The sequence below is a fragment of the Malaclemys terrapin genome, chromosome 8 (assembly GCF_027887155.1).
Source record: "Malaclemys terrapin pileata isolate rMalTer1 chromosome 8, rMalTer1.hap1, whole genome shotgun sequence".
Classification (NCBI taxonomy): Eukaryota; Metazoa; Chordata; order Testudines; family Emydidae; genus Malaclemys; species Malaclemys terrapin.
In genome coordinates this window covers 31,177,491-31,190,916 of record NC_071512.1, presented here as the reverse complement: position 1 = coordinate 31,190,916, position 13,426 = coordinate 31,177,491, and the positions used below count along the sequence as shown (strand labels likewise).

The 13,426-nt window shown below is 40.3% G+C and overlaps 1 protein-coding gene across 1 annotated transcript in view; it reads left to right on the top strand.

Moving 5' to 3' along the window:
- The window catches only part of LCP2 (lymphocyte cytosolic protein 2), a 50,627-nt gene that overhangs the window by 16,299 nt on the left and 20,902 nt on the right, over positions 1 to 13,426 (top strand). The window contains exon 4 of the mRNA XM_054036476.1: positions 12,483 to 12,548. Coding sequence (XP_053892451.1) covers positions 12,483 to 12,548 — 66 coding nt within the window. The remainder of the gene's footprint in view (positions 1 to 12,482; positions 12,549 to 13,426) is intronic.

Here is a 13,426-nt window from a genome sequence, read left to right as displayed (position 1 = left end):
GTATTGTTGCAAAAAAAGGCCAATATCATTTGGGATGTATTAACAGGAGTGTTGTATATAAAACATAGGAGCTGGTTGTTCTGATGTACTTGGCACTGGTGAGGCCTCATTTGGGGGTATTGTGTCCAATATTTTAAGAAAGATGTGGACAGATTGGAGAGTTTAGAAAAGAGCAACAAAAATGATTTAGAAAAAAAAAAGGTTTAGAAAAATCTGATCTCTGAAGAAAGGTTAAATAAACTGGGCATGTTTAGTCTTGAGTAAAGAAGACAGCGGTGACCTGATATTCTTCAAATATGTTAAGGGCTGTTATAAAGAGGACAGTGATCAGTTGTTCTCTATATCCCTGAAAGTAGGACAAGAAGTAATCAGCTCAATCTGCAGCAAAAAAGGAGATTTAGGTTAGATATTAAGAAAATTGTTCTAACTGGGAGGATAGGTAAATACCAGAATATATAACCAAGGGACATTATGGAATCCCTGCCTCAGAATGGGAGGATGGACTGGATGACTCAAGGTCCCTTCCAGACCTACATTTCTGTATTTCAGCCATAATGCTTTCCATTGCTTTCTTTCACTCTAACTTCATTAGTTTGTTGTCTGTTTGGATTACAAATCCCTTGTGGCCTTGCCTTCTTACCTGTTTGTAAAAATGCCTAGTAGACTATGCAAACAATAAAAATTAAAAATAATCCCATAGTTCCTTTTCTCCCTCCCCCCCACTCTAAATCTCCATCTTGCAAGGACACAATAAGCTCTAGTCATCTTAATCGCAAAGCAGATCTCGTAGATTATAATCAACTCTGATTGCCAATCCCATAGGCTAGCCTGAGTGGCATTTTAAATGGTGTAAAATCTTTCTGGCTTTTAAAACAAAGGAGATCAAAAGCAATTACTTCAGATCTATCTATGCCTCTCTGCCATTGTTACTTATATGTCCCCCATTACTGGGATATCTGATTGCCTCACAATCTTTGATGTTTGTATTCTAACAGCATGCCTCTGATGTAGGGCAGTGCTATTGTCCCCATTTTACAGATAGGGAACTGAGGCACTTGCCAAAGGTGTCACAGGAAGTACAGGGCAGAGCAGGGAACTGAATTTGTAATATGCTGCCATTTATAATGAAGCAGTTTGACCTCGAGAGAGACCAACATAAGAGACGGCAGGGCAGCAGGGGCCAAACTCTCCACTGGATTATTCAGATTCACCTCTCATCCTACTCATAGATCCCCTATTGTACCTGTCCTCTGCTTTCCCATCAGTGCCCTGTATACTGTATGTCCACATGACCAGAGGAATGGGATGATGGGCTACATAGGAAGCCTCATACAATCAGAGAAACGTAGGGCTAGATAGGATCTCAAGAGGTCATCTAGTCCAACCCTCTTCACTGAGACGAGATTGGGTTCACCTAGACAGATATTTGACCAACCTGTTCTTAAAATACTCCAGTGACAGGCTTCCGATGGCAACATATTCCAGTACTTACCTATTCTTAAAATTAGAACGTTTTTTCCAATATTAAAATCATCTTCCTTGTTGCAGATCGAGGGTAGGACAGGAAGTAATTGGTTCAAACATGGAGAATGATCATCCTCATCCTGTTTATACATATTTGAAGACTGTTCTCATGTGTTATATCATAGAATCATAGAACTGGAAGGGACCTCGAGAGGTCATCTAGTCCAGTCCCCTGCAGTCATGCCATGACTAATTATCTAGACCATTCCTGACAGGTATTTGTCTAACCTGTTCTTAAAAATCTCCAAGGATGGAGATTCCACAACCTCCCTAGGCAATTTATTCCAGTGCTTAACCACCCTGACAATTAGAAAGTTTTTCCTAATGTCCAATCTAAACCTCCCTTGCTGCAATTTAAGCCCATTGCTTCTTGTCCTATCCTGAGAGGTTAAGAAAAACAATTTTTCTTCCTCCTCTTTGTAACAACCTTTTACATACTTGAAAACTGTTATCATGTTCCCTCTCAGTCTTCTCTTTTCCAGACTAAACAAAACCAATTTTTTAAATCTTCCCTCATAGGTCATGTTTTCTAAACCTTTCATCATTTTAGTTGCTCTTCTTTGGACTCTCTCCAATTTGTCCACATCCTTTGTGAAATGTGGTGCCCAGAATTGGACAAAATACTCCAGTTGAGGCCTAATCAGCGCAGAGTAGAGTGGAAGAATTACTACTCGTGTCTTGCTTACAACATTCCTGCTAATACATGCCAGAATGATGTTCGCTTTTTTTGAAACAGCATTACATTGTTGACTCATATTTAGCTTGTGGTCCACTATGACCCCCAGATCCCTTTCTGCAGTGCTCCTTTCTAGGCAGTCATTTCCCATTTTGTATGTGTGCAACTGATTGTTCCTTCCTAAATGAAGTACTTTGCATTTGTTCTTATTGAATTTCATCCTATTCACTTCAGAGCATTTCTCCAGTTTGTTCAGATAATTTTGAATTTTAATCCTATCCTCCGAAGCACTTGCACCCCTTCCCAGCTTGGTATCATCCTGAAACTTTCTAAATGTACTCTCTATGCCATTATCTAAATCATTGATGAAGATATTGAACAGAACTGGACCCAGAACTGATCCCTGCGGGACCCCTCTTGTTATGCTCTTCCAGCCTGACTGTGAACCACTGATAACTACTCTCTAGGAACGGTTTTCCAACCAGTTTTGCATCCACCTTATAGTAGTCCCATCTAGGTTGCATTTCCCTAGTTTGTTTATTAGAAGGTCATGCGAGACAGTATCAAAAGCATTACTAAAGTCAAGATATACCACGTCTACTGCTTCCCCACTATCCACAGGGCTTGTTACCCTGTCAAAGAAAGCTATCAGGTTGGTCTGACATGATTTGTTTTTGACAAATCCATGGTGACTGTTACCTATCACTTTATCTTTTAGATGTTTGCAAATTGATTGCTTAATTAATTATTTGACCCATTGTCTTTCCGGATACAGAAGTTGAGCTGACTGGTCTGTAATTTCCTGGGTTGTCCTTATTTCCCTTTTTATCGATGAGCACTATATTTGCCCTTTTCCTGTCTTCTAGAATCTCTCCCATCTTCCATGACTTCTCAAAGATAATCACTAATGGCTCAGATATCTCCTCAGTCAGCTCCTTGAGTATTCTAGGATGCATTTCATCAGGGCCTGGTGACCTGAAGACATCTAATTTGTCCAAGTAATTTTTAATTTGTTCTTTCCCTATTTTAGCCTCTTCTGATCTTACCTCATTTTCACTGGCATTCACTACGTTAGATGTCCAACCACCACCAACCTTCTTGGTGAAAACTGAAACAAATAAGTCATTAAGCACCTCTGCCATTTCCACATTTTCTGTTATTGTTATGTTGTTATTATTAATTATTATTATTATTGTTATGTCCCCCCTCAGCCTTCTCTTCTCAAGATTAAACATGCCCAATATTTTTACCCTTTCCTCATAGGTCATGTTTTCTAAATCCTTTATCATTTTTATTGCTCGCCTCTGGACTCTCTCGAATTTGTTCACATCTTTCTTAACCCAAAACTGGACAAAATACTCCAGCTGAGGCTTCACCAATGCTGAGTAGAGTGGAAGACTTACTTCTCATGTCCTACATATAATACTCCTTGTAATACATCCCCACATGATAATAGCCTTATTTGAAACTGCATCACACTTGACTCGTATTCAATTTGTGATGCACTACAACCCCCAGATCCTTTTCTGCAGTATTGCTGCTTAACCAGTTATTTCCCATTTGGTATTTGTGCATTTAATTTTGCCCTTACTAAGTATGGCAACTTTTCACTTATTTTTATTGAATTTCATTTTGTTGATTTCAGACCAATCCAGAATAGTTGAGGTCAACAATTTACTACTGGACATTGGTGTTTAGTAGTGGAAGCAGAGATAATTACCATTTTAAAAACTGGGATGAAGTTGTGGATTTTTTTAAAGTAAAGTATTCTTATTTTTCTGTGTACAACAGAAATGCACATTAGTGTACTACAAATATAAATCTGACCTGCCTCATCACTAAATGAAGCATGCATTTTTGCAAGTCTACAGTCTTGTAAGCATACTACTAAAGTTAAATGTACTGGGTCAGACCCTTAGCTGGTGAAAATTCGGGTAGCTCCATTAACTTCAACAGAGCTACACCAAATTACACCAGCAGTGAATGTGACCCAACACTCGTAACTGTGCTACATTTGTCACCCACAGGCCACAGCCATAGAAACCCAATGGGCTGAGCATGTGGTTTTTCTAAATATACCCATTTTAGGAAACCTACATGCTCAAATTTGAAAGTTACAAGGTCATTACTCCGGGATATTTCTGTAACTTTAGCAGTGGCTAAATAGGTCACAACTGCACTTACAGAATATGACAGGCAATTTACTGAAACTGGTTACAAGGCAATCTCTTATTTTGGGGAACAACATCTACCTCCTGTGTCACCCAGGCACATCTTCATGTGTCTTCGAGTGCCCCATCTTCAAACATAAAATAAAGCTTGTTAAAATAGTTTTATGAAACAAACTATTTAGTAAATATATATATTAACTCTTATGCACCCTATTGGCTAGTGTGTATGTGTACCACTGTGCTCTACTGGATGGAATTGAAATTGTTCAACTGTAGCTCCTAGTCCCCCTATTCTGCAAACAGTGTTAACAGAGATCTCCTTTCATTCGAGTGCTAAGAGCCTGTGCTTCTGGAACAGAAGCACGGTTCTGACCCCCTGTCATGTTACATTCCTAATGGCCATAGTGTGCAGTGTACTGACAAGTTTGCAGCCTTAGGTGGTCAAGGATTTGTTAAAATATTCAGCCACAAATAAGTGACTGGTACCAATAGGTCACTGTGTGAGTCCAATTCCAGCTGGAGCATTATGGGGAAGAGGGTGCAGGTTTTTTCCCCATGCACCTGCAGCAGACTGTGTGAGCACTAAATGGGCTGGCTAGTCCACCTCCCTCAAGGGATGTTCACCAGACCACCATCCAACCCCCTTGCATGCCTGCCAGGGTTTGACAGCAATGACTAGGCAAAGTACCTTTCATTGGCAGGTGTAAGGAGCACTATGCAGCAAGCTTGCTGAGGGATCCCACCCTGTGTAGACAGAATGACTCGGAGTACCTGAGCAATAAAGTTTTCATTCCTCCTTTAGTCCCTGAAAGGAGCAAAGACTTTTTTGGCCCATTATGTGTAAGGTTGTGTAAGAAATTCTGGTTTTCTTCCCAAAAAGTTTCTTTTCTAGACAAACTTAAAATAACAAAGCAACACACAAGAGCATTATTCATTTGAAAACCCTGCAGGCTTCTTAAGTGGTATTTAATATTTGTTATTTCCTGCTGTATCTAGGCTCTTTTTAAAAATAGATCTTTGAGCTCCTGATTATCAAACCATTGTACAACTGGCGGATGCACTGATAGAGGAGAACTATTCTAGTAAAGTCCTTCTACCTGTCCCTGGTGGCTCTTCAGGGAAAAATTAAAGATAGTCCTGGTATTTGTGTATGCGAGGGATAACCAAGACATCCTGGCTAAAACTGTAGCTCTTTGCACAGCAAGTTCTAACACCCATCGTCAGCTGTAAAGTATTGTCAAACCTATGGCTGCCCCACTGCCAGTATCTTACTCCATGCTTTGTAAAATGATATAAGACACCATAAGTATGAAAGGCACTATATAAAGCAAATTATACTGTATGAACGCAATACTGAGTAATTCATTGGAAGAATTGCTGGGCTGATAACCTCAAATTTTCCATATTTTAGACCAATATATATTGGCTTTCAAAGTATTTACATTTCTAATGATGGAATATTTAGTTTAAGTCAATGTAAAATCAAGTGACTTTAGGACCCTGCAGAATCCTGAAGCCTATTATATTTGTTACTGTAAAACCTGACTTGGAGAGCACATGACTTATGAGGAGAGGCTGAGGGAACTGGGATTGTTTAGTCTGCAGAAGAGAAGAAGGGGGGGGGGGATTTGATAGCTGCTTTCAACTACCTGAAAGGGGGTTCCAAAGAGGATGGATCTAGACTGTTCTCAGTGGTACCAGATGACAGAATGAGGAGTAATGGTCTCAAGTTGCAGTGGGGGAGGCTTAGGTTGGATATTAGGAAAAACTTTTTCACTAGGAGGGTGGTGACGTACTGGAATGGGTTACCTAGGCAGATGGTGGAATCTCCTTACTTAGAGGTTTTGAAGGTCAGGCTTGGCAAAGCCCTGACTCGGATGATTTAGTTAGGGATTGGTCCTGCTTTGAGCAGGGGGTTGGACTAGATGACCTCCTGAGGTCCCTTCCAACCCTGATATTCTATGATTCTATGATTTAGAAAAGCTAACTTTGTTAAAAGCCCTTTGTCTCCTGGTCATAGACACACATGCCTTAGTTTTTTGATCTGTCTAAGGTGCTCCTTGAATCAAAACTCTAATTTAGGCTGCTAGGATAAGGTTCTGCATGCCTGCAGAGGATTGGGTGTAGCTGTGCTCACATCCACCACATCTGTTCCTGACAACCGGGAAGTTGGCGGGCGCAAACCCACCCACTGCTAAAGGCCCCTCCCCCAGCCTGGGGAGGAGCTACTGAACCCAGTGCTCAACTGAATATGTGGGGCAACGAAGAAAAAAACAGGAACCAGTGTGGGGGTCAGAGGCCAAAACCCTCTCACAGGACTCACTCAAGGAAAGACCGAGAAGTGGGCAATAAGGCTGCCTCCACCTCCCGAAGTACACGCCGGGGGGTTCCAAGGGCAGAGAGCCCCGTGCACCAGCCACGCCCATAGGGATCCACCCAGTCCTCCCGGTTGTAGTCCAGGAGGTCTCTGATCCTGGTAACTTCCTCCAGGCCTGCCAACCTCATGCTGGGCAGGTGGAGAAGGCTAAGCTGCCTCTGCCAATTCTATAGCAGTGCTGAGTCTCTTTACAAAGAGGGAAAATTCTCTGCTGAGAATCTGTGACTGACTTGACTTGGTTGAGAGTGCATATCAGTAACATAACAGTTAAAAAAAAATTTACAGGGATGTTGTAATCATCCCTAAATCAAGTATTACAAACAGGATATTGAGAGTTCAGGTTCCACATAAAAGAAATCCAAAACATTTTAAAGCAAGAAATGTACAGCTGAGGCATCCAAATAACCTTAACTCTGCCCTGCAGTTATGTCATGCAATAACTATGTGATTATGATTAAGGTATTTTACTATTTGTGGTCCCAGATTTGATTAAACTAATTAAACTAATTTTTAAAGACATTAGCTATTGTTATATTCCCCCTCCCCCCCTTAGTACATGGCAGAGCAAAAGTTGTTTGGATGCCTTCACTGTGCATTTCTATACTGTACTATATTTAGATGTCTTTTATATGTAACCTTAATGCTCAATTTCCAGAGTATAACGTTCAATTTGGGGACATTACAATGTATATATACAATTATAATTTTGTTACCTTTGTATAGTCACATGTTAATGTAATTTGCTGTCTAATTGGCTTTTTAATAATTTTCAAAAATATCATACATGAACCCTAAGCAAGAAACCCAAGAGAATGTTGCATGTGATATTTTTAATGATTTGAAGTTATGGAGTATCAACTTTACATCATTTTTCAAAATGTTAACTTTTAAGGGCAGATTCTATGGTACACCAGAATAGTGGAAGACAACCAAGTGGTATATAAGACTATGTTGTAAAGGCCAGTATTAAGTGAAAGGAGATTAGGAGGAGACCAGTCCCTGGGTTAAAATGTCTCTGTGCATCAAGGTCTTCCATTATTGTCCTGCCTCAGTTTATCTTGCAGAAGTGCCTCAATGGGCAGTGAAGCTGAGGCATCAGTGCCACTGGGAGATGGTCTAAGCTAGCATGCAGCCATGGAACCTTTAAGGAGAAGTAACTGTCAGCTACAAGTCATGTGCTTGTGAGAACTCTTGCTACATATTCTGTCTGCCTCATGCCACTGACTCATTACAAGGAATAGAACTGTTGTATGCAAATCAGCAGTAGAGGAAGAGAGGTAACCCAAACAATTGCCAATGATGTCACGATGGTCCTACTTAAGAGTTTTCCAAGCTGTCGACTTACCTCTGTCTGTAGCCTGTAAAATTCTAACAATTACATAAATCAATCATTAATAACTTTGCTCAGTTGTAAAGTAATTTCTATGAATATACGCTATGCATAAACACTTCAATTAATTTTAATTATAGGGACATTTGAAGTGTTATTTTCTTTTTAAGATAATTCACATTATTCTGACAGATATAAAATTGGTTTATTCAAAAATTTTGTATTAATTTCAAACACAAACTGGCAGATTTACTTGTAAACACTCAGAAAATGCATTCTTTACTCAGAGTAGGTACTGTAAGACTGGGGAGGATATGCTGCATTTTATACAGAACAAAGAGGCTGGGGGGGTGGCAATTGATGTCCCTATATTAGGCTGAATCAAAACCCAGATTTGAAGTCTGCAGCTTGGTCTCTTCTCAATTAATGCATACAGAATCCAATGGCACCTTCAGAATTCCTGAGAAGGTCTTCACCTATGTGAATTCATATTTGTATGCCTCTATTTTGGGTGCTCAACTTGAGAAACTTTAAAGTGGCCTGATTTTCAGAAAGTGCTGACTGTCCATCAAAGCATATGGTCTCAAGCTGAGTGCCAAAAATTGAGGGACCAAAAAAGACCAATCTTTTTAAAATGGATGTTCTGGGATTAACGTGCATGTATGCTCACTAGAAGCAGGAGAAACAGAATAGATTTAGCTGGGAGTTTCAGTGAACTCTGAACGCAATATAATGTTATTGTGTCTGCCCTGCAGAACTTGTTATCCAGGGGCAGAGCACAGGTGGCAGAAGGTCAGATACTCTCTTCACTGTGCCCAGGGAATGGGATTTCCAGAGTGTAGGACTTTGCCCCCAGCTCCCTCATGTATCTTCCTACCTCTGGCCCCAATATTCTTGGGCTGGACTCTGCTTATACTCACAACGTTTGAAGTTAATTAGGCAAACAAGCTGGTTTGAGAGGATTTTGTTTCAACTTCCTTCCGATTCTAAGATGAGCGGCTGGTGGTGAAGGCAGAAAGAATGGTCTGAGAGTAACATTTTCTGCAAGTGTTGCTGCATGGCCTTATCCTGTCCTATCACCCACTACTCCCATCTCAAAAAGCAGTGTGGTTTTGATACTTCCTTCCTTACCTAGCTGCAGACCCAGCTGTCTCTGTGCCTGAATGTTCTATAAAAACATTTGTTGCTAAGGGCACATGGTTCTCAGAAAAAGCAAGCAAGCAATGTTTTGTTCATGTCATTGCTAAGCTTTGGCTGAAGGCTTGTGATATATGAATTATTTCTATTATTACGATGCCTAGGAGTTCTAGTCATGGACCAAGAGGCCATTGTGCTGGGCACTGTACAAAATGCAGAACAAAGACTGTCCCTACCTCAAAGAGTATACAACAACAGCAGATGGATACAGACAGATGGAGGGCTACAAAGAAACAAGGAAAGAAGCAAAGATCATGTCAATATTATATCTAGGGAAAAACATTTTTCATCTGAGAAGAATGATATAGCAGGAAGTGCTTGAAGCAGCAAGTAATGAATTTATTCCAGCAAGATGAGATGAGCAAACTGCTCACCAAGTCCTGCAATCTTTGCTCGGTGAAAATTCCTTCTGCAGCCAATGTGGGGATCAGTGCTGCAAGCGCTCCATGGCCAGAAATCCCAGTATCTTTGATGTTCTGACTAGATAGAGATTATTGGAGCTAGACTGGATGCTTTGTTTTGCTACTTAAACTGAAAAGAAATGGAAAATATAAACTGCTCCCAAAGAGAGTATATATAAAAAAAGAGAACTGCTCATAAAAGAAAAAGTTTGCCATACTAATGAGTTTTCAAATCCTGTTCCCTGCAAACACACAACATATCTTCCCTGTCTACATACATTACCCTGGAATAGTTGCTGAGGTTGTGCGTAAAGTTGTATGTGTTATATGCTAAGGGTGAGGAGAAGGCTGGGTGCAGTCAGTTTCCTTATCAGTTACAGCAGAAGGAAGTAGTTTGTGAAGATGAAGAGTCTGTTGCTCCATGGAGACAGGCTGTTTGACACAATTAAGAGGTTTTCTGAAACTTGGTATTTCCTTGCTTTTTAGAGCTTGTGTTAGGGAGGATGTCAGACATATCCAACCCAAATCCCTTTTAAACAAGGATATTGCTTGTGGGATTCTAAAAAGGGCAAGTGTTAAATCTGCACAAAAATCAGAAAACTCCAAACTCGTGCTTGCAGAAAAGGAAGGTTGAAAATATTAATGCTTTCCGGCATCATCCAACACACTTCCCCACTGTAGCAGGGTGGTTAGCTGGGTGTCCATGACTTCAAATGACTCCATTTTCTAATTTTTCAGATAAAGTAATATTAATTATCCTAAGTTACTATTTGACACTTGCTCTGTTGACTTTAGCAGAGTTGCATCTGCTTACATTGGTGGTGAATTTGGCCCTGAGTCTCAGGGTAGCTCTCGCAAAGGCAGCGAGTAAAAATTACTCTCTTGGCTTCCATGGATTCTTGGGTTATTGTTTACTTTACATCATGAGCAATATTTGCATATCTGCTCCCAGGTAAAATGTCACTCATGTGACCCATCCCTAATGCTGCACACATGCACTACTGAAAAATTACATATGTCATAGTGTCTCAGCCCCCAAAATATTGAATATATATATGAATATTTTTGGCACAGCCTGCAAATGCTGGACATGACATAGGCCAGATTATCCTGTCTGCTTCTGCTCGTGGAATGGATCCCGATTAGGTGAATCTGGCTGAAAAGGGACAGGATAAGAAGAGTTAGGAGTGATTATTCGACAGTGTGAGGACCTGCTCCCCCTCTGGTGAACTGCTGCCACATACATACTTGGCAACTATGCACTGTGAGCAGGGAAGGGGGCAGAACTCAAGGTACCTCCATGTAATCTGGGTCAACAGTTCTCAACTAGGGGTCCGAAGCCACCTGGGGGCCACGAGCAGGTTTCAGGGGGGTCCACCAAGCAGGACTGGTATTAGACTCACTGGGGCCCAGGGCAGAAAGCTGAAGCCCTGCCACCCAGGGTTGAAGGCTAAGCATTAGGGATGGGTCACATGAGTGACATTTTACCTGGGAGCAGATATGCAAATATTGCTCATGATGTAAAGTAAACAATAACCCAAGAATCCATGGAAGCCAAGAGAGTAATTTTTACTCGCTGCCTTTGCGAGAGCTACCCTGAGACTCAGGGCCAAATTCACCACCAATGTAAGCAGATGCAACTCTGCTAAAGTCAACAGAGCTGTGCTAGCTAACGTCAGTAGTGAACCTGCCCTTGAATATTTTATTTTGCTTTAAAGACCGTTGTACAGTTGTGATGAGTCATGGTCTTATTTTTAATTCACCTTATGCCTTTGGTCAGGAAATAACCTTAGGAAAGTCCCACAAATGCTGAAAACACTTTTTGAGACTTGAATTTTGACATAATTAAAAACATCCAACCTACTTCTAGTTCTTTTTTTCATGTAGGTGTGTCAGATATAACAATTATGACTGTAAAAAGTCAAGACTCTGTTTGGTTGGCCCCTGACAGAAGGGGGCAGAACTCAAGGTACCTCCATGTAATCTGGGTCAACAGTTCTCAACTAGGGGTCCGAAGCCACCTAGGGGCCACGAGCAGGTTTCAGGGGGGTCCACCAAGCAGGACTGGTATTAGACTCACTAGGGCCCAGGGCAGAAAGCTGAAGCCCTGCCACCCTTCCTCAGGTAGCCCCTACCCCCAGGCAAGTCCAGCCAGACCTTCTTTCTGACCCTCTGGTTCCCTGTTCCCTATGATGCCCCATCACCATTCCCAAATCTCCCTCTTTTGAGATTCACTCTCCATCTCTCACCTGGACCAACCACTCCTGCCAGAGGCTCCCCACCTTTTGTGATGTCACCAGCCTCAGCAGTTCCTTCATTCAGCCCCTACTTCCTCTGGTCCATTGAAAGCCCTTCCAAGACTCCACCACTGTGCCCCAGGGTCCCCTCCACAAGTTTCTCTGCAGAAGCATTTGCTGTTCACCTCTTCATGGATCACCCAAGTGAGATAATGCTTAACCAATCAGCATTATGTTACATGGCATCCCATTCTGATGTGTGCTCCCTCCCAACGTTTCAATTTTTTTGGCCATTTTGTTTTTGACAATGAAAATATTATAATGCATTAGGCATAGAGATAAGAATAGATATCAACCACCCGAGTGATGCAGCAGAGTATGCTACACTGCATTCATAGATTTTATTTACCCAAAAGGAAGGGGAAGGAAAATAAAATTTAAAAAAAGAAAAGAAAAAGCAAATAAGTGAAAAAAACAATTAAAGCAGCATTGAACTAAAAGAAGAGGAGATAGGTATTAAGGAAATCATTTTTGTATAAGAGGTTTTTTTGTTTGTTTATTTTAAACAGAATTCTAAGTAAGTTAAGTCAAGAAATCAATAGGAACGAGGGAAGAATAAGTTTCTTCCCAAAACGGTAAGTAAACCTTTCAGTCCTCTTTTTCTTTTGCAAACTATTAAGACAAAACTTTTCAGAATGATTTTCCATTTGAGCTAACAGAAGATCTCCAGTGTTATTTAATAGCAAAATCAGTCTCAGAAAACATGATAAAAAGGAATTTCAATTTCTTTCTATTCTTATTCATACAGTACAACCTCATTAAGAGCCCAAACCTACAAGGACTTTCAGATTGAGTAATCCAATTGAGCTCAGTCACACTGCTCATGTGAGCAAATTTACTCATGTGCATGAGTGTTTATAACACTGGGCCATATTTTGGCAAGTTAAGCTAATTACAATTATTTATTGCTGTTTATAGTGCTAATATTAATGTAAATCTCCTATCAGAGGTGTGCTTTAAAGACAAATTGTAAAGAATAAAACAAAATAAAAATTATAATACATTGTAATATACAAGTAAATGTATATCAGTATACTATATTTCAGATGGATAAAATTAAGAAAACCTTAATAGGAGATGTCTCTAGAGGATGTTGATATTACATCTTTGGTAAGAAAAGGCATGAGACTGCTTTAGATTTATTTTGAATATTTTTGAATGAGCATCAGCAGGTTCAAAAATTAGCAAAGTTATTAATATAGTGAGGGTCTGTGTTCTATTTTAATAAAATACGGAATCTCTCATTCATTATTGCTTGAGAGTTTTCTAAGCTGTTCAGGTGATTTAATAGATAATTTTTAATTGATAATTTGTCAAAATGTTCTACAGAGCTCTGAAAAATATCTCAGCTACTATGATAAATTTGGCTGAATTTCTCTCTGAATTTTATTTTTCAAGTCACCAGTCCCTAAACATCCATGATGGGATTCTTGGGATGGAGAGTTCAAGAAAA